This window comes from Carcharodon carcharias, chromosome 2 (genome assembly GCF_017639515.1).
Source record: "Carcharodon carcharias isolate sCarCar2 chromosome 2, sCarCar2.pri, whole genome shotgun sequence".
Taxonomy (NCBI): Eukaryota; Metazoa; Chordata; class Chondrichthyes; order Lamniformes; family Lamnidae; genus Carcharodon; species Carcharodon carcharias.
This window is the reverse complement of record NC_054468.1, coordinates 95,213,876-95,234,789: the sequence shown is the minus strand read 5'-3', so window position 1 is coordinate 95,234,789 and position 20,914 is coordinate 95,213,876. Positions and strand designations below refer to the sequence as shown.

At 42.6% G+C, this 20,914-nt stretch overlaps 1 protein-coding gene across 5 annotated transcripts in view; it reads right to left on the bottom strand.

Moving 5' to 3' along the window:
* farp2 (FERM, RhoGEF and pleckstrin domain protein 2) overlaps nt 1-20,914 on the bottom strand; it is a 192,420-nt gene that overhangs the window by 76,234 nt on the left and 95,272 nt on the right. For all 5 annotated transcript variants that reach the window (XM_041211675.1, XM_041211657.1, XM_041211665.1 and 2 more), the window contains exons 8-11: nt 16,587-16,734; nt 15,923-16,018; nt 12,456-12,619; nt 5,014-5,082 (exon numbers count right to left, since the gene is read on the bottom strand). In XM_041211675.1, coding sequence (XP_041067609.1) covers nt 5,014-5,082; nt 12,456-12,619; nt 15,923-16,018; nt 16,587-16,734 — 477 coding nt within the window. The remainder of the gene's footprint in view (nt 1-5,013; nt 5,083-12,455; nt 12,620-15,922; nt 16,019-16,586; nt 16,735-20,914) is intronic.

Here is a 20,914-nt window from a genome sequence, read left to right as displayed (position 1 = left end):
CTTATTTTTCACCAGGGTAGCAGCCATCCTATGAATAGTGGAAATAATCTCAGGGAAACTTGCAGCAATAGCCACATTTCGAGGATAGCAGCAACTACATCTGAGTTGGTAGATAGGCAAAAGGTGGCGAGAACAACTGGCATCTGGCTCAGGAAAACTGAGCTACGGATCATTCACAGGTGATGGTGTTGGATTTATAGAGGAAAGTGGAATTAAGTGATTGTCTAAGCTCAAAGTGTAAGCATTATTTCACTCATATAGTAGGCAACTTTTCTTAAAAAGTTGAAAATATACCCAACTACACACCAATCAGAATGCTGAATTTTTAAAATCAAATCAAAACATTCTCAAATATGCCTTCCAATGTGGTACAGCGCAAAAGCAAAGATGTGAATCGAAACAGAATAGTCTTAAGAAAACACGCCTTAAGCTACACATTTTACGAAGCTAGATAATGCATATGAAAGGAGCTGCAAGTCATAATGTTATACAGAAAAGTAGAACTTTGATATGCAGAATTGCAAGAATAAAGACTCCAAACAATGATATTATCCTACTGTGAGCTTAGCAGAGCACTGCAGTAGCTATTGACCTTTTAAAATGCTTGATCTGTAAAGCAGCCAGAAAATGCAATTCATGCCTTCAGGTGGTAACATGCAGCTCCCTTAAAGTAGTAAATCATAAACACCCCTAAACATTACGACACTCCCTTGCTCGACTGCAGATAAAATGATACTCAAAACACAGGAACAAATAAACACAAACAAAATTACACGACCACTCGCCCAACTATCATCCTGTTATCTGCTGGATTCGTATGCTTAGATGCCCCCACTTGGCATGTGGCAGATTCTGGCAACTGGGAGAAATTCAAAACACAAAATTCGACAAAACAGACAGTAAGGGCTACAAGAAGGGAGTACGAAATGAAACTTGAAAGAGACCCAAAATCAACATACTGTTCTTTTTTAACCAATATATTAGGAAAAAGATGATAGTCAGGAGCAATGCAGGCTCCCTGATGACTGATAATAGTGATATTGTAAATGAAATAAGGAAATGGTGGGCATGTCGATTAAGTGCTCAGTGGCAGTATTTAGAGTGGAAGAGGAGGATGTCACATCAGGCATCCCAAAGAAACTAACACTGAATCAGGGACAGGGGGTTAAAATTAACACATGGAATATAACAGCACTAAATAATAATCAATCTCCAGGACCACAGTTTCCATCCTAGGGCTTTAGAGGAAGTAGGTGAAAGCACTGCAGATGCCCTAAATATAATTTTCCAAGTGCTCTCAATTTAGGAACTGTTCCTTTAGGTTGGAAAATTGCACATCATTAAGAAAGGTGTGAGAGAAGGCAAGGAATTATAGACCATAGATGTCAAGAAATTACTCTAGTCTATGATTAAGGATAGAATGACTGAACACCTTGAAAATTTCCAACTCATCAGAGCTAAAATGGATTTGTAAAGGATAGGTTATGTTTAATTAATCCAGTTTTTCTGAATAGGTGACTGAAGTAGAAGACATGGGAACGTCTAAAGGTTTTATTTATATGGACTTCCAGAAGGCATTAGATAAAATCCCTCATAAGAGGCTGTTAGCTAAAACTGAAGTTCATGGAACTGAAGGTAAATTAGCAAGCTGGTTAGGAAAGTAGCTGAGTAGCAGGAGACAAAAAGTAAGGATAAAGGGCAGGAATTTTAATTAGTAGGACGTGACTAGTGGATCTGTATTAGGGCCTCAGTTGTTCACCATATTTATTAATGACTCAGACAATGGGATAGAGTGCCAGATATCCAACTTTACTACAGATGCAAAGATAGACAGCATAAAATAACTAACAAATATAAAAGATTTGGAAAAATTGTGCAAATGAATTTCAATGTAGACAGATATGAAGTCATCCACTTTCGACCTAAAAAGAAATGGCAGAACAGGGTACCTTCTAAATGGTAAAAATCTGGAAATGCTAGAGGAGGCCTACTGAAACCACTGCCTTTTCTGTCCCAGGCCACACTGGAAAAACTGAACTCTACATATGCAGGAGGTCTGGGTCTCCAGAACTGTGATATTAACAAAATTGTTGCAAAGTGTATCAGAGAGAAATGAGAGCAGGTTCAGGCTAGGGGGCAGGCATGAGCAGGCTACCAATCACCATTCACTCCTGCTTCCAAGTTCTAGTCTCAGGCAGCAGTGAAGGAGGCATTGGTTTGTCAAACTTCCCACTTTCCAGAACTCCAGGGTTTTTAAGCTGCAGTGACTGTGAAATTGTATAGCAACTGTCACACACAAGGTGCAGGAATTATCAATTTTATTCTTCTATATAAAGAAAACACAAGTTGGTGCCTTGCTGGTCTCATGACTGAAAAGGTCACCTTTCATCCTCAAGTGCAAGTCAACCACTGCACCAAACTTATCACTGGATCAATATTCTGGAATTCTCTATCGAATACCACGACGGGAACAAAGCACAAGGTCTGCAGCAGTTCAGGTTGAAGGCCAAACACCTCGCTACAACTAGGGACAAACAATAAACTTGGCCTTGCCAGTGTCACCCCACATGTCAAAAAAAAATAAAATTCCACTCCTGCCCTCTATTGTTAATGCCCCATTCCTCACATGAAATCAACATGGTCAAGAAATGTGGAGTAGCAAAGTCTTGAGTTGGAATCAGAGACTATAGATACTGCGATAAAACTCTGCCTACAGCCTTTCAGGGTTGATTGCAGGTAATTCTGAAACAAACAAGCTCAATGTTTATCAGTAAAATGCATGGCCAGGTTTGGAACTGGCAGAGGTAGGTAGTGGTGTGTGTGTGTGTGTGTGTGTGTGTGTGTGTGTGTGTGTATATGTGTGCGTGTGTGTACGTGTCTGTTTGTGTGTGTGTTTGGCTCAGGAGTGAGATGCCTGCAACCTCAGCTATCCCAGTGGGAGCAAACAACTGCTGAGCTCCAATTCAAGGAAAGGGGCATCCTACTTCACCCTAGTGTTCTCATGTGCCATCCCGTGGCCAGCTCATTAATGGTACAAGCAATAGCAAACAGAAATGTCATCCACCAGCACTCTCCATCAGCGAGTGTTTCATGGAGAAGGTAGATTAAAGAAAGGGGAAAAATATATTTAAAATGGACCAAGAATGGTAGAAGATCGGAATGTTCCACTCTTGGCCAAATATTGGAGTCTAGAGTAACATTTAACAGAGTTACTCAATTGGTCAAGATGCACCTTTAGTTCAGTCTCATGTGTAAAGATTGTGGAAATCATAGAGTAGTTTTAAATAGGAGCTATTCACAAAAAGACTGGCAATAGTGCATGAAATGAGATTAATAGGGTACATTTGTTACTGCAGTAGGTGCATGCTAATTAAGGCTAACGTTATGTCAGTTTTTAAGCACACTGTACTCCTTTATTAGAATCACCAGCTGTGCACCCAGCTAAAATGAATGTCTAAGTGTGTTCTCAAAACTGCAAATTTCCCATCACTCTTTCTTCAGGAACTCCAGCGCTTGTGGAAAAGAAGTCAAATAACTCTCACCAAATTCACATGAAGGTTCAAATTTAATTAAGGTACGCTGGCAGGAACAAGTTCATAGTTAAAGATCCAAGATTGTCCAAGGTGCCCCACGACCATAATACTGAGGCAGTAGAGGGTCAAGTAGTAGGCATAATAAAGGAGTCATGGATTATTTGGAGAAATGTGCAAGTGGCCGTGTAGCTTCAAGTAATGAAGACCATGCTAGGCAAATTCACTGGAACTCTGGAGGAGAGGAAGAGGTTTTTAAAATAATGAGTTATTGATTATGATGAAAGAAGAAAGCTACTCAAAAGTGAGCATTGAACAAGAAGCTAAAAATACAAAATTCAGGAACCTACAGCAAGGTTAGAGACTAGGATTAAAAACTAGCCCCCCAACCCCCCCTCACCAGTCAGTGAACAGGGACCAACTCCCAGAGAAGGTTGATGACACAGTAGGAGCTGCACTGATTGAGGAGATGGGGGAGTGACTTAGAGAACTGTTCAGTTTCCAAATTAGGAGCCAAGTAGTAGTGCCAAAATAGGGGTGGATCAAATAACTCGACATGAAATCTTGAAAGAATAGTCTTTCTTCCCTCCAGACTATAAGTTGTTAGGATCTTATGGGGAAAGAAAGAAAGGGGCCTGGTGAAAACACAGCTGACTGATGGTTAATTATCTGAACTTGAGCAAAGCCTCTTAGTGTCAACATTTAAAAACTGGTCACCAGGGTGGACATGATGAAATGTGGTGGGGGGTAGAGGGGGTGTGCGGGAAGAAAATGGAACAAGTGAATTTCTGAGCATGGATTAAATGTGCTAGTGTAAAGGAGGAGATGGCAAGTTGGTACCCCATGTCTCAGTGATCACTGGTGGGATTATTTCTGTTTGTAATGTACACAAATTACTTAGATGTGGAGGAGAAACAAAGTTGTCTAAATTCACCGATAACAGAAATCTGGATCAGGAGGGATCGCAATCAGGGAACACATGACCAAAACAAAAAAGCAGTCAGGAAGATTGGAAAGTTGGGCTGAGAAGCAACAAATGCTTTTTTTATTCTTTCATGGCATGTCAATGGCAAAGCCAGCATTTGCTACCCCTTCCTAATTGCCATTGAGACAAAAGATAGTGTGTGATGAGCTGGAACTAAGCCATGGAAATACCAAGAAAACTGAAGGAATCAACAAGGGCTGCGATTCATACTTCATTGGCTTAGAGATAATGAGACAAGAGGCTGATGGTTGGAGGGGCACTAGTTTTAACTGGTAGGAATTTGGACAGCTCCTGCTGTAAAATGTGTAGAACATCACCCCTGATATGGGTCCTAATACAACTGTCTAGACAAAACTTTAACTAAATTCTTACAAAAACTTTTAGTAAATGTTTACATATCAAGGAACTCGAATTTAATAGAAATATTATCCTCGAGTCTAAACGGGAGATAGACAAGCAATAAATCAATGCAACCTTTCAAATATAAACACAAAATACCTCTGATAAGGAGTAGTCTTAATCACACTCTCTCGCATGTAGTCAACGAGCTGCTTCTGTGTCCTCCCACTGTGGAGGAAAAAGGAGGACATTAACAATAGCCACTTATTTCAACGCTAGAATTCAGGTTTAATATGCTACCATGGTTCAGAACACTGACAGTCTAAAGCGCTTTGCTATGAATGGCCAAGGTATGACTGTAGAATGACAAATCCCTGATCTTAAATGCATTGCTGAAAGTATAAGAGGGGCCAGGATCTGCACTGCCCATTCCAACACAAAATGTAATTAATTGTGCATTAAAACGATAAAAATTATGAAATGCCCTTCTCACATATGGACATAGCATCATTGATAGTTTTTCTCTCACATCTATAGATTCAATGGGATCAATATTATTTGTGACCAGGAATGGTAATGATTATTACAGTAACAGAAGCACAACATGGAAGCTGCCAAATCAGCTGAGTCTCTGTGCTGGCATTTACCTTCCATGCCAGCAAACAGATTTAATTGCATATAGCATGTCTTGTTCCCATATCCTTTCACCCCCTTTTCCATCATCCACCTCTTCAATCTTATCTTGAATGCTGACATAGTTTCTTCCTCAAAGATCAATCCAGAAGTGAATTCCACAACTTTGTAGCTCTGAAGAGGTTTCTCCTACTCTCTGTTTCAAATCTTTTGCATCTAAGATTCCACATTCCAGACCTTCGACAAGTGGAAACGTTCTGCTTCAGAATATCCCATCCTTTATTTAAACACTGGGATTAGTTAACAAAATTATGTTCAAAATTGAGCATTTTTGATGGAGTATATGGGGAGAAATTAGGACAGCACAGGTTTAAGATAATTGGCAATGTGAGAAGGGACTGGGAGGAAAGATGCAAAATTATTTTTATGCAGTGAATTAATACGTTCTGGAATGTTCTGCTCGAAAGGGTGTTGGCAGCAGATTCTACATTAACTTTCAAATGAGAACTGGATAAATATTTGAACAAGGGCTGAATTTTTTGGCAAGCGGGCGGGCACGCGCCCGACCCACTCGAGCGTAAAATGACACGAGATGACGTGGGGCAAGCGTCCCGACATCATCACGTGATATTTCACCCCGTTGGCAAGCAGGCAAAAAGGCCAAGCGGCCTTTGGATTTTTTAATGAAACCTCATCCACGGGCAGGATGAGGTTTCCAACAGGATTCAAAGATAAAATAAAAATTTTGAAATATCATTTATAACATATCCCCGCTCACGTGACAGAGTCACATGAGGAGACGTTTTTAACATTTGTAAATTCTTTATTTTTGATTTGAAAGATCTTTAGCTCCCTGAGGCAGCTCAATGCCTCAGGGAGCTCGCACTGCGCGCAGGTGAAAACCTCCGGGCTCGCCCTCCTCCCACCCCCACCCTGGCAGCACTCAGCATTGCAGCACGTGATTCACGCTGGCTGACCATTAATTGTGAAATCAATGTCGGGGCCCAACCGCTCCCAGGCCTGTCCACTGCACCCACCCGGCAAAGTAAAAATCCTACCCAAAGAATTTGCAAGGCAGTCCTGATGAAAGGTGATGGAACTGAAAAGTTAACTCTGCCTCTCTCTCAACTGATACTACCTGACCTGCTGAGTATTTCCAGCACTTTGTGTTTTAATAAACCAATAAATTTAATCTTAATAGTTTTTGCCTATATGATTTGGTGACATTCCCTGCTTCAAGCACGCAGTATTCACATTCCTGGGTTAGGTACAGCAAAAACCCCTGTTCAATAACTCCAACTGCAAAAGAGTATCTTTGTGTAGTACAGCTAAAACAAAATTGCCATTTGAGTGTCAATTGTTTTATGCTGGGCCAATCCTAACTAGGGAGTGAACTAAGTCTGGCTAATTTCAATTTTCATTTATAGCCTTACATCCAACAATCACTCTGGGATTTAACCCAGGTAACCTGAGGCAAGAGAACAGTGTGTAACCCACTGCACCATCTACTGTTCCCCCTCCCACCCTGATTAATGAACTTGATACTGTATTCCTAACATGCAGGGTGCACATCTTATTAATTTTAGGCCGCTACTGTTTTAAGGGCTGGCGTGAACAAGCAACTTTGAACATACATAAGTAATGCAATCTGTTTTGACCTTCAGTTCATTCATTTGGCAACTGGCATTTGTGATTATATGTGTATATTTTTATATTTCTGTATTTATGTATTCTATGTAGGTAAGCGTAAAACATCGTGTCAGTGTGTGTCCAGGGTTAGTCAGAGGTGAGGTTGTTGGAGCCGGATTGTCTGTAGAAAGTAAGGGATGAAAGAGTAAAGGTGCTTTCTTCCTGCATTTGTAATGAGGCTTTATGGGGTGGGGGGGGGGATTTAACTGACAAGTAAACAGAGTAGATTTAAAATTTGCATTTGGGATTAAGTGTTGAAATTGATTTGTAGCTGTTACATTTCAAAGGAGTCTCAGAGGTAACAGAACGTTTGTATTTGACAGGAGATTTGCGAGTAAACAAAAGCAGGCGTTTTAAAATTTTACTGACCCAAAATAGTAGTGAAATAGGGTCATGCAAGGTTTTAATATTCAGGAAATTAAGTTTTCAAAGAGATATTTGATAACAATGGAGGGTGAAGATGAAAGGAGTGAAAAGCAGGATTTCAGATGTAGCAAGTTTGGGTGAAGCCGTGGCTGTGGGTGAAGTCCCACTGAAGGCCATCTCCTGTGTGTGGGATGTGTGCTGGAAAAGCCATGAAAGTCACTTAATTGAAGAAAGCAACTCAGTTTTGGGCCAAGAGAATAGTTGTCCTGAGAAAGAGTTTGTTTCAAATTTCACTTTGGGAAAACCACATCAGTGTGGAGTTATTCTGGGAAGTCGTGGATCATACTTCTGTTTAAAAATGAAAGCCATTTCTTGGTTTGGGTAATATTTCCTGGATTTTATGGTTAAGAATCTCTAAGAACTGTTGCCAAAAGGATAGTTTTGTGTGCCTTTGATAAAGCATTTTGGGGGCTTGTTTTGCAGGATTTTTTCTGTGTATCTTGTATCCTGTTTGTTATCTTAAGTTGTGTATCTTAAGTTTCATAGTTGCTTTTCTATTTTTCTAATAAACATGTTAATTCTTAAAATTTTTAAAGTTATCATTGGAGTCCTGTGCTTTTGAGTTCAGTGGCTTTCCCTCCTCATTTCTACAATACAAAAAAAAATTATGATCAGAAGAGACGTATTTCAATCGGAAATCTGGCTTGATCAGCATTACCATCAGCTGCGGTTGTAATTCATTATCTTGAGAAAAATGACTTCAGCTTTAAACAACCATTTTAATACATTGAGATGTAGGAGTCATCAGCAAGGCTAGCATGCCTTTGAGAAGGTGACAGTGAGGCCCTCTCCGTGAACCACTGCAGTCTGCAATGAAAGCACTCCCACAATGACATTGGGTTGGGAGTTCAGGACCTTGACCCAGCGACCATGAAGGAATGGTGATTTATATCAGTGATATATGTCTAAGTCAAAATGCTGACAGACTTGGGGGTAAACTTGTAAGTAAACTTGGAAGTGACAGTGTTTCTAGCACCAACTGCCCTTCTCCTTCCCGATAGTAGAGATCACAGGTTTCGGAGGTGCTGTTGAAACCACCTTGGAAAGTTGCTGCCGAACATCCTGTATATGTAGCTATGGAACAGTAGTGTTGGACGGAGTGAATGTTAAAGGCATTATCAAGCAGGCTATTTTGCTCTGAATGGTGTTGAGCACAAGTGTTGCCGCAGCTGCACTCACCCAGGTAAGGAGATATTCTGTCGTACTCTTGAATTGTGCCGTGTAAGTGGTGCAGAGCCTTTGAGGAATTGGGAGATGAGCCACTCGCCATATAATTCCCTGCCTTTCAACTGCTCTAGTAGGCATGGAATTTATGTGGCTAGTCCAGTTAAGTCTCTGGTCAATGGTAACTGCAGGATATTCGTGGTAAAGGGCCCGGTTATGGTAATAACACTGAATGTCATGGGGACTTGGTCATTACCTGGCATTTATGTGGCAGAAAGTTGCTTGCCACTCATCAGCCCAACTTTGAATTTTGTCTCGGCTTTGTTTCATGCAGATATGGCATGCTTCATGACCTAAGGTTTCGAATGGAGCTGAACACTACAATCATCATCAAACAATCCCAATCAAGTATGGATAATTGCCAGGGAACTGGAAAATGGCCAATGTAGGGCTTTTTCTATAAAACGGAATGCAGCTAATCTGGGTAATCGAGGTAGTTTAACACCTATCGTAGAAAGAATGTCTGATCTTATGATGGAGGGAAGGTCACTGAGGACAAATCAGGCTGAGGACACTGTCCTAAGGAACTCCTACAGCAGGGCTGAGATGCAATTGACCTCAAACGATGACAGCTACCTTCCATTGTGCTGGGTATAGCTCCAGCCAGTGCAGAGTTTTCCCCATGATTCCCATGGACTTAATTTTGCTAGGGCTCCGCGGTGCCACACTCAGTCAAATGCTGCCTTGATATCGGGGGCAGTGATTTTCATCTCGCTTCTTGAAATCAGCTCCTTTATCCATGTTTGGACCATGGCTGTAATGAGGTCTGGACCCTCTCTGAGGGTCATTAGTCTTTGGAATTATCTTCCATAGACAGCAATAGAGGCTGGGTCATTGAATATATTCAAGGCTGAGTTGGACAGATTTTTGATTCACAAGGGAGCCAAGGGTTATGGGGGACAGGCAGGGAAGTGGAGTTAAGGCTACAATCAGATCAGCCATGATCTTATTGAATGGCAGAGCAAGTTCAATGGGCTAAATGGCCAACTCCTGCTCCTATTTCTTAAGATCTTATGTGCAGTCGGTAAGGCAACCAATGACTCGTGCAGTCGGTAAGGCAACCAATGACTCGTGCAGTCGGTAAGGCAACCAATGACTCGTGCAGTCGGTAAGGCAACCAATGACTCGTGCAGTCGGTAAGGCAACCAATGACTCGTGCAGTCGGTAAGGCAACCAATGACTCGTGCAGTCGGTAAGGCAACCAATGTTTTTCCAGTTGTGGAATTATACAGAATCCAGAGAAGGTAACCATTTGGCCCATTGTGCTGTGCCAGCTCTTTGATAACTCTCATTCACCAGCAACAGTCTTGAATTTCTGTACTCAGCAACAACACCAAAGATTCATGCATTCAGCAATAGCAGTGTTGATGCAACACCGTTATGCACATTACCAATCCCCTCCAAGCCACACACCATCCTGACCTGGAACCACAATCGCAGTTCCTTCACTGTCGTTGGGTCAAAATCCCGGAACTCCCTTCCTAACAACACTGTGGGTGATCCTACCCCACATGGACTGCAGCGATTCATGGCAGCGATTAGGGATGGGCAACAAGTGCTGGCCTAACCATTGACCATAACCACACATCCCGTGAAAGAGGATTTCTTACAAATCAATATCTGTATTGATACCTGACTAGAGATTGGATTCTGATTGCAAAATGTACAGATCACAGTGATTGCATTAAATTAATTGAATGCTGTCTGGGGAAGGCTGCGCATGCCCAACGAATGAATTTTGAAAGTTTTTCACTCAAGACTTGAGAATATAACCTAGGCTCTCACTCCAGTGCAATACCGGTGTATTGATATAGAGATCCAACATTTGGGACGAGACATAAAACCAACTGTTTGCTTTCTCGGGTGGACATAAAACAAAACCACGTGGCACTATTCAGAGAAGGGAGATGGGAGTTCCCTTGGTGTCTTGGCCAATATTTATTCTGATACCAATATCACCATTATCTGGTAATTAAATTCATTGCTGTTTGTGGGACCTTGCTGGCTGCATTTGGCTTCTGTATTTTTCTACATTGCAATGGTGAGACTTCAAAAGTATTTAATTGGCTTTGATCAATTTAGAGTATGCCCTGGCAATGAAAAAAGTGAAAAGTTTTCATTCATTCAGCTTTGAATTCTAAATATAAACAAAAAGCACAGGTTTTCAAATTATCTATCTTTTTCTCAGTCTACATGCTACCTTTATTGGTTAGAATCTCACTTTGAAGCAAAAGTGGCTAAAATCTCGCAGTGCCATAAATTGGGACATATTACATAATGCAGACACTTGCAATCCAGTACTTCGCATTCAGAGGGTACAGGGTGTCCTCACTTAAAGTTGTGGCTGAATTCCTGAAAATCGCAACTGAAGTAGTGTAAATAATAAGTTGGGAACCCTGAGTGGCCATAAAGTGGGTCAAGGTTAATTGGGTTAGCTGAAACAATATGACCAGAGAAACTGCCTTGGAATGCATAGCTTCCTCTAAAGAGGAAGTATAAATATGGCTGCTGCAACCACTGCTTCGAAGAGAAGGACGGTCCCTTGCATGCATGCTTGAAAAAGCCAGCTTAACTCTACTCCCTCCGGGCTCTGTGTGGTGACTGAAATACCCCACTAAAGCAACTATAAGAGAAAGGATTTTAAGTAAATTATGGGTTCCCACAGGAATCCATGTTAAAGCCAGAGTTAGATTCCATCAGATATTTGTCGCCTGGAAAAAACAATGTACATATTACACTGTGTTCAGTACTATGCATTCCTAGATAAAGTAACTTGCAAAATAAATAATTAAATATGAGCAAAATTTAATACATGATATAATTTTTAAAAGTAACACACCAGAGTAATTATAGATTTATCCGTCTCCATCTCGTGGCAGAGGTTGGTCAGTGCAGGAAGCTGCTAGAATCCTGGGACTACGTGCATCAACTAACCTTTGCCACTAGCTGGAAGCAAGGAGCTTCAGTTCAGAGCCAGAGCCAGGAGCAGAGCAGCTGAAAATAGACACTGGTAAGAACAAAGGGCAGGAAGCAAGGGTGGGAGGCATGCTGGAGAGCAACATGGGGGAACAAGGCAGGCCTGAGAGTAATGTCAAGCAGGAGGCAGCTGGAGAGCAACAAAGGGGAGGAGGCAGGTGGACAGTAACATCAGGGAGGCTGGGGCTGCAGCGAGAATGCTGGGGGCGAAAGAGGGACTGAGGGCAACAGCAGAAGTGCTGCAGGAAAGGCTATGTGCGTAAGCAAGCCACAGAAGAGGAAGTCTGTGACAACTGACTTTAAAGTGGAACTGGAAACGTTAAATGGATTTACTGACATTACTTTATTAATGACGTTAAGGTGAAACAACATTAAGTGATTAGCTTTATGAGAGGGCCTACTGTATGTGGCAAATGATTGCCTCAGTTTCTTTATAAATTTTGAAGTTAAGCATAACAGAAACATGCATTGTTCTTAGATGTGACAGAAACAAACCTTTGAATACTATAATAGCAGCAGTAAGCTCGCCAACAACATACTCCTTTAAATTCTGCATATAATTCAGCTACAGCCCACAAGACTCTAATTTCTGTAAACCAGTTAATTAACAATTACTATAAATGTTAAACAATTAAAGCGTAGTTAACATCTACCTGTATCTGAAGGAGGAGCCCCGACTGAATAAAACAGGCTTGGCCTTTGGTTTGGGTTGGTCCAGGAGTCTGAAGAAGGTATGGTACTCAACACAGTTCTTCCAGAAGATCTTACACAGGTCACGGTCAGCCAGCAGAAATTCCAATGTATCCTGGTATGAATCCTGCAATCAAGGCAGTGTCACAGGTATTACAATTATCTCTTTAAAAACAACTTGCATCTAATGTGGTATCTTTTACATAAAAAAAAAACCCATCACGAGCCATGCAACAGGGGTGGACAAAAAGTCAAAGGAGGAGACGTTAAGGAACACTGACCAAAAGCTTGGTCAAAGAGGTAGGTTTTTAAGGAGGGTCCTGAAGAAGGAGAGCAGGAAGTGGTTAACGTCAACTCTTTTCTTCTCCGCCGATGCTGCCAGACATGCTGAGTTTTTCCAGGTAATTCTGTTTTTGTTTTGTAGTGGTTAACAACCTGACAACAAAGGCAGTGAAGGGTTGAGAGAAGTGAGAAGACAGAACTGGGTGTCATCAGCATGCACATGAAACTGACTCTGTCTCAGGAGAACTTTGCCAATGGGCAGCATGAGGATGAGGAAAGTGGCTGGGGTGGGATGGGGGATGTGGGGTGGGGGGCTGTAAGGTTACAGCCTTGGGGACTCCAGGAGTAAAAGGTACGAGGGCAAGAAGAAAAGCCAATGCTGGATATGTCCTATCTACAACTGGATAGGCAAGAAACAAAAAAAACTTGCATTCTAATAGTACTTTTCACAACCTCAGGATGTGCTAAAGCATTTTACAGCCAATGAAATATGACAGTAACATAGGAAACATGGCAGATAATTTATGTACAAGATCCTGCAAACCACAATGAGGTAATGACCAGATAATCTGTTTTAATGACTTTGGTTGAGCGATGACCAGGACACCAGAGAGGCTTCCCTTGCTCTTCTTCAAGTCGTGGCATGACATCTTTTGCATCCACACAAAAGGGAAGATGCAGCCTCGGAACGTGTGATCTGAAAGGCAGCACTCCTCAGTACTTCACAAGACTGGCAGCCTGGATTTTACATTCAGGTCTGTGGAATGGGGCTTGAATCTTCTGGCTCAAAGACGAGATTTTTACTCACTGAGCCATGACTAACATCTGAGAAGGCACAAATGGCCAGAGACTGAGAATAGGGAGTGGCGCAAAATTAGAGGAAGGTAGAGGTGTGAGGACAGGCTGTAAAATTCTGAAAGAACATGGATGGTAGAGAAAGGATATTCATAGTTGCAGAGGATTGGCATTTAAGTGCAGTTATCCCTTGCTTAGCACTCCATGGTCAGAATTTTTATCTCTTCAGGCAGGTGTGCCCCTGACCCAAATGAGCTTAAAATGTCGCGTGGTGATGTCAGGCTAGCGTCCCAACGTCATCACTCACTCGCACGAGATTTCAGTCGGCAAGCAAGCTTGGGAGCCAGCAGGGCACCCGCCAACAATTGGCCTATTAAGGCCTTTAATGAACTAATTGAAAATTTTCACTGCCCATCCAACCATTCAGTTGATGGGCGGGCAAAAAGGACAAGCGGCCTTTGCATTTTTGGCGGAACCTTATCCACAAGCCATGTGTTCCTAAAAATCGGCATGCTAAACAAAAATGTGCTAAACGAAAATCCCTTTCCTGTAAGAAAACGTAATAAGAGTGAATTAACCTCCTGACCTGTAATTTTTGCATTAAAAACCAACCAGCTGCCTTGAAGCCAACTGGCCCAAAAATCCCCTCTCTACCTACTACTCTTACTAACTTACTACTCGTTCAACTTAACTCACTCCCACTCATCGCTTCCTTTACCAACACCCTCATCACCTTGCACTTCCCACCGCCCTCTACTGACCCCATCACTCCCTCCCACTCATTGCCCACTCCTGACCCCCTCACTCCTTCACACTCACCTCTGCCCTCTCCTGACCCCGTCACTCCCACCCACTCACCGTCACCCTCTCCTGACCCCCTCTCTCCCTCACACTCACCTCCGCCCTCTCCTGAACCCCTCACTCCCTCCCACTCACCGTCACCCTCCCCTGAGCCCCTCACTCCCTCCCACTCACCGTCACCCTCCCGAGCCCCTCACTCCCTCCCACTCACCGTCACCCTCCCCTGACCCCCTCACTCCCTCCCACTCACCGTCACCCTCCCCTGACCCCCTCACTCCCTCCCACTCACCGCCACCCTCCCCTGACCCCCTCACTCCCTCCCACTCACTGTCACCCTCTCCTGACCCCCTCATTCCCTCACAATCACCGCCACCCTCCCCTGACCCCCTCACTCCCTCACACTCACCACCACTCTCCCCTGACCCCCTCACTCCCTCCCACCACCACCCTCCCCTGACCCCCTCACTCCCTCACACTCACCGTCACCCTCACCTGACCCCTTCACTCCCTCCCAGTCACCGTCATCCTCCCCTGAACCCCTCACTCCCTCCCACTCACCGCCACCCTCCCCTGACCCCTTCACTCCCTCCCACTCACCTCCACCCTCTCCTGACCCCCTCTATCCCTCCCACTCACCGTCACCCTCTCCTGACTTCCTCGCTCCTTTCAACTCACTATCACCCTCTCCTGACTACCTCACTCCCTCCCACTCACCATCACCATCACCCTGTCCTAACCCCCTCACTTCCTCCCACTCACCTCCACCCTCTCCTGAACCCCTCATTCCCTGCCACTCACCTCCACCCTCTCCTGGCCCCCCCTCTCCCTCCCACATGCCAACCCTTCTCTCTCACCTGAGCCCTCACTTGCGGTAAGCAAGATGGTCGGGGGAGGGAAGCTGCAATAGGGGAAGATTGAGAAGCGAGACCAAAGACTGACCAAGAAGGGGGAGGCGGTGACCAAAGCAGTTGTGTGTTTAAAAAACACGGACTGAGCACGCACAGCTACATCGCTGTTCTTGGCACACGCACAACATCTGCACTAAAATAAGAATGGAGATAGCACTATTCGGGTCAGTTCCGCTAATCACTAATCGTGCTAAACAGAAAATGCAGTATTAGAATGCACTTTAAAGTGCAGGCATATCCTGTTTAAGGCACAATTGCTTGAAGGTGGACAACTGCAATGACAGGCATTTGACTTTGAGCTGCAAAGTGTGAATGAACCAGTACGCTGCGCAATTATTAATTTCCACTTGTGTTTGCACTGTGCGCGCTGTGGTTGAATTCCAGGGGGTTACTGTCTGCAAAACAGCTCACTCTGCTCGTGGTTTATAGCAACCTCCAGGCTCTCAAGTTCCATCTCTCGTTTCTCATCACTTCTCTCTCCAGCTTTAATAAAACCTTTTAAAACCCCTTTTGATTAAACATTTGTTCACCTGTCAACTCTCCCATTACTTTCTCCAATGCGCACAGAATTTAAAAAAAAATCTTTCAGATACAGAAACAGCAAGCACCAAACAATAAACTCTTCCCAAAGCCTCAAACCATACATGGACTTCTGGATGCAGCTTAATGAGAAATCTTTTCCTCTTGAAGCTAAGCTTCCGAATCTTCGCCCAGTTGAAGGTGTTAATTTTCGTATTGCCCTGTAAGGAGGAAGAGAAAGGATAAAAATATTATGAATTTAAGTCTATCAAACTGAGGCTAGATTTAATTGTGCAGCTTTCAGAGGCAGGCGCTCAAGAATTAAAACATCCTCCTTACAACAGCTCGAATGCTACAAACTGGTTACCTGGCAAAGAGCATAATCTTCCAATTTTGCGCTTTAAGACAGTTCACAGCACGTTAGATGACTTCCCTGCTCCAACCGACAAAGGAATTAACTGGGGAAAATTGCTAACTGGTAGATGGAACCCATTGAAGGGACTGTGAACAAGCATATACCCTTAGATGGCAGAGGTATTTCTAGAATGACGTGTCTATCGTACAAAAGTGCTTAGAGCCAGCATTAGACAAAACAATTTAGAAAAGTCAGGATAAAGGCGACAGGGAAGATTAGAGAAACTAATAAAAGATGATGATTTAAGGAAGGAAAACAGGATTATGCAGCTGGTACTTTGTTTTTCTCACAGCAAAATAGCAGGTGAAACAAGCATGGTCTCTCTGAGCTCTGAGAATCAGTACATTGAGTTAATGTTTAATTTAAAGCTCTACCTGAAACACCAAAACTCCCATGTGGGCGACAGCCAGATTAATTTTTGTCCCTTCCCTGTCGGAGGCCGGGTGAAACCGAATTCCATACATTTCGAGCTTCCGAACTATCTCTAATACCTGGAAATCTGATTCAGCTGGAGTCTGGCCTCTGGAACACATACAGAACATGGTTACTAAGAATACAGCTCAGAGTAATTTACTACAGTTGTATACACAGCAGCTTTGTGAATTGCGCTCTCCTGACCGGCCAAAGTGCTGACATGCCATTGGGAAATTGAGAGGAAGGTGAAGGGAAAAACAAAATGTGTTTTTTTTTAAACAGAAGAAACTTTGTCTCATATTGACAGGTAAATAATAAATACAAATTATGCAGAACTCAAGGCCACCCAAACATGATCAGAACACCTAGTGGCACAGAGATTCAGTTTGATAAGCTTTGCAAATTGAGTTTTTTTAAACTTGAAATTTTTCTGTTAAAATGGCACATCAAGTTCAACAGCCCTGCTTCACTCTACCTACCGCAGCCATCAAATGTTGTAGCAAGGTGTTGAGTGGAGTCAGATGACCCCTGCAGCAAACACTACTCCTTTTATAAGTTCTGCCTCTCAGGATAATGCCCACAACAATGCCCAGTTCCAAATTTGCCGTGTCAGAGAGAGCAGGTTCCAAAATTATTCCAGGTGGCGGCTAGCAATGTAACAAGTTTCCAGCTAGAGAGTCAGGTGCAAATTAACATACCAACATCAATCCTATTATCAGTCATATCAAGAGTGAAAACAGGACACTGCCAAGCCCCTCCTCCCTCTTCCAGTGAGATAGTTCACAGCAGCAGGGTTCCAGAACTTGCACAATCTCAAGGCAAGTAACTGGTTTTCATCCTTCATATGACCTGTCAATATGAGATAAAGATTTGTTCTGTTGTTAAAAACATATCCTTTTTCCCTCCAACTTCCCCTCAATTTCGCAATGGTGTGTCATTGCTTTTTTTTTTATTCTTTCATGCTATGCGTCATTGGCAAGACGGGCATTTGTTACCCAACCCTAATTGCCCTTGAACTGAGTAGCTTGCTTGGCCATTTCAGAGGGCAGTTATCAGTCAACCACATTGCTGTGGGTCTGGAGTCACATGTAGGCCAGACCAGGTAAGGACATCAGATTTCCTTCCCTAAAGGGCATTAGTGAACTAGATGGGTTTTTACAATCGATGATAATTTCACAGTCACCATTGCTGAGACTAGCTTTATATTCCAGCTTTTAATTAATTGAATTTAAATTTCACCAACTGCCATGGTGGCTTGTGCATGCTAGCAAAACACAGGTCCCTAGCAATGCAGTTTTGCACCCAGAGATAGACTGCACTCACTGAATTTCCATCTCCATAGCAACACATCCTTTGAAGTTTTTGCAGCAAAGGGGAATTCAAGTCCTACATGGTTTGTAGTTATAGCACCAAGGTACAACCTTCATTTCAAAGTCCACTTCCAATTAGCAACAACTCAATAGCAAGCACACAAACCACAATGTTGAAATTAATCTCTATTTCAAAAATATACAAATTGAATGACCCATGTTTTTTTCTGCTATTAGACACAATCTGTCCCAACATCTAATGGGAGGAGTGCGTGAATTATAAAGCCCCACCACTCCTCAGGTCATACCATTAATTTAAATGTTTCATTTACTCACTGAAATGGCCAATTGTGTACCTATTCCTCAAGATCCCAGAAGAGAGACTCTGACTCTTTCAAAAACTCAATGATTAATTTATTTTAAAACAAAACTTCTTTTAACAAGTTGCAAGTACTGGTTAACACACAATTGTAATCGGGAAATGTAACTATCAGTCTCTTCCTAAAGAATTCCCCCAGCACACAGACAGACAAACAGAGGGCAAACACATAGTTTCTCTCTGCAGAGATGGGCTTTGGAGAATGGGCATTATAAAATAAAGGATAAAGTCCACAGGGTCTCGACCTGGAGTTCTCGTGTGAAGAGAGAGTGTGGTCCCAGTGGATGCCTGGACGTTTTCACCAATGATTTCAACTTTGCAGGTCTAAATGCAGACTAGTTACGGTCAGATGAGGGTTCTCTGGCTACAGGTTGATAGTCACACCCAATTTTAGGCAAGGTAGAGAGAGGGAGCCAGTCAAGGTAGCCTTCTTTCCTCAGTTTGCCCTCCAACAAAACAAGAAGGTTCACACCTTAAGTTTTCCTCTTTTCTCTCATGTGACTGTCTTTTCTGTCTCCTAGCTTTTTAATAAGTGCTTTGCAGTTCAAACAGACAATTCCTTCTCAAGTACCATATTGGTCAGGTTACTTCTTGGAAGAGGCCTGCTTGTTGACAGATTCAAGGTGAACTAATGACCTTTTAAAAAATCATCCTAGGTTAGCATCCAGATCATGCCATCTCCTTCCATTTTGTAAAAGAAAACTTGAGTTTTGAGAGATATAATTTTAACAATGTTTAGCACAACTGCTCTGCTTTTCAATTCTATTCCTGTAGAAATAAACCCTGTATTTTTTTTAATATCCTTGTGAATCTGCATTACAGCGATGTGATCTGCATATTTTTACCCCATTTGGACAGTTATTTTCCAAAGAATATTGGGCCTCTTTATTCTTCTTACCAAAACGTACCACCTCATACTTACCTCTACTGAAGTTTAGTAGGGAATTGCCCACCCATTTGGCATGATTATTATCTTCCAGTATTTTGTTGCAGTCCTCTATATTAGCTACATCTCCCAATTTGGTGTCATCTGTACATTTTGAAATTGTACTTCCAATTTCTAAGTCCAAATCATTTCTGTAAATGGTGAACTGTAACCCCAGCACCAATCCCTGGTGGAACACCACTTCACCACACCATTTGTCAATCTGAATAACTATCCTTACCCCATACTAAGCTTTCTAAAAGTTTAGTCTGTGGTTGGTTTATTTCCAGAAACCAGATATCTTGGATGAGTCAGACAGAATAATTCACAGCATTTATATAAATTATGCATGTGTTTGGTTTGTAATTGCCATTTCAGCCCAGAGGTTAGTGGGTATCTAACAATTCATTCTAAGAACATGAGTTTTCTCTTATTGGATTCTCTAAACTTGTTGGGAAAATCATTTCATTCAATTTAATGACTCTTTCCTCAAGCAGATATTAAAACACAGAACCACCAATAATCTATGGACCCACCTTGATGCATTACCGGCTGCGACAATATTTTTGTGGAATAATTGAGTACTAGGAAATACCGGTGCTATCCAAAATGTGAGGTTATGCACTTTAGCGGGAAGAATAGAGGAGCTGAATATTATTTAAATGGAGAAAGACTGCAGAAGGCTGCAGCACAGAGGAATTTGGGAGTCCTTGTGCATGAATCCCAAAAAGCTAACATACAAGTTCAGCAGGTAATAGAGAAGGCAAATGGAAAGTTGGCCTATATTTCAAAGGGAATGGAATATAAAAATAGGGAACAAAAACAGAATTACCTCGAAAAACTCAGCAGGTCTGGCAGCATCGGCGGAGAAGAAAAGAGTTGACGTTTCGAGTCCTCATGACCCTTCGACAGAACTTGCGTTCGAGTCCGAGAAAGAGTTGAAATATAAGCTGGTTTAAGGTGTGTGTGTGGGGGGCGGAGAGATAGAGAGACAAAGAGGTGGAGGGGGGGCGGTGTGGTTGTAGGGACAAACAAGCAGTGATAGAAGCAGATCATCAAAAGATGTCAACGACAATAGTACAATAGAACACATAGGTGTTAAAATTAAAGTTGGTGATATTATCTAAACGAATATGCTAATTAAGAATGGATGGTAGGGCACTCAAGGTATAGCTCTAGTGGGGTTTTTTTTTATATAATGGAAATAGGTGGGAAAAGGAAAATCTTTATAATTTATTGGAAAAAAAAGGGAAGGGGGAAACAGAAAGGGGGTGGGGATGGGGGAGGGAGCTTATGACCTAAAGTTGTTGAATTCAATATTCAGTCCGGAAGGCTGTAAAGTCCCTAGTCGGAAGATGAGGTGTTCTTCCTCCAGGTTGCGTTGGGCTTCACTGGAACAATGCAGCAAGCCAAGGACAGACATGTGGGCAAGAGAGCAGGGTGGAGTGTTGAAATGGCAAGCGACAGGGAGGTTTGGGTCATTCTTGCGGACAGACCGCAGGTGTTCTGCAAAGCGGTCGCCCAGTTTACGTTTGGTCTCTCCAATGTAGAGGAGACCACATTGGGAGCAACGAATGCAGTAGACTAAGTTGGGGGAAATGCAAGTGAAATGCTGCTTCACTTGAAAGGAGTGTTTGGGTCCTTGGACGGTGAGGAGAGAGGAAGTGAAGGGGC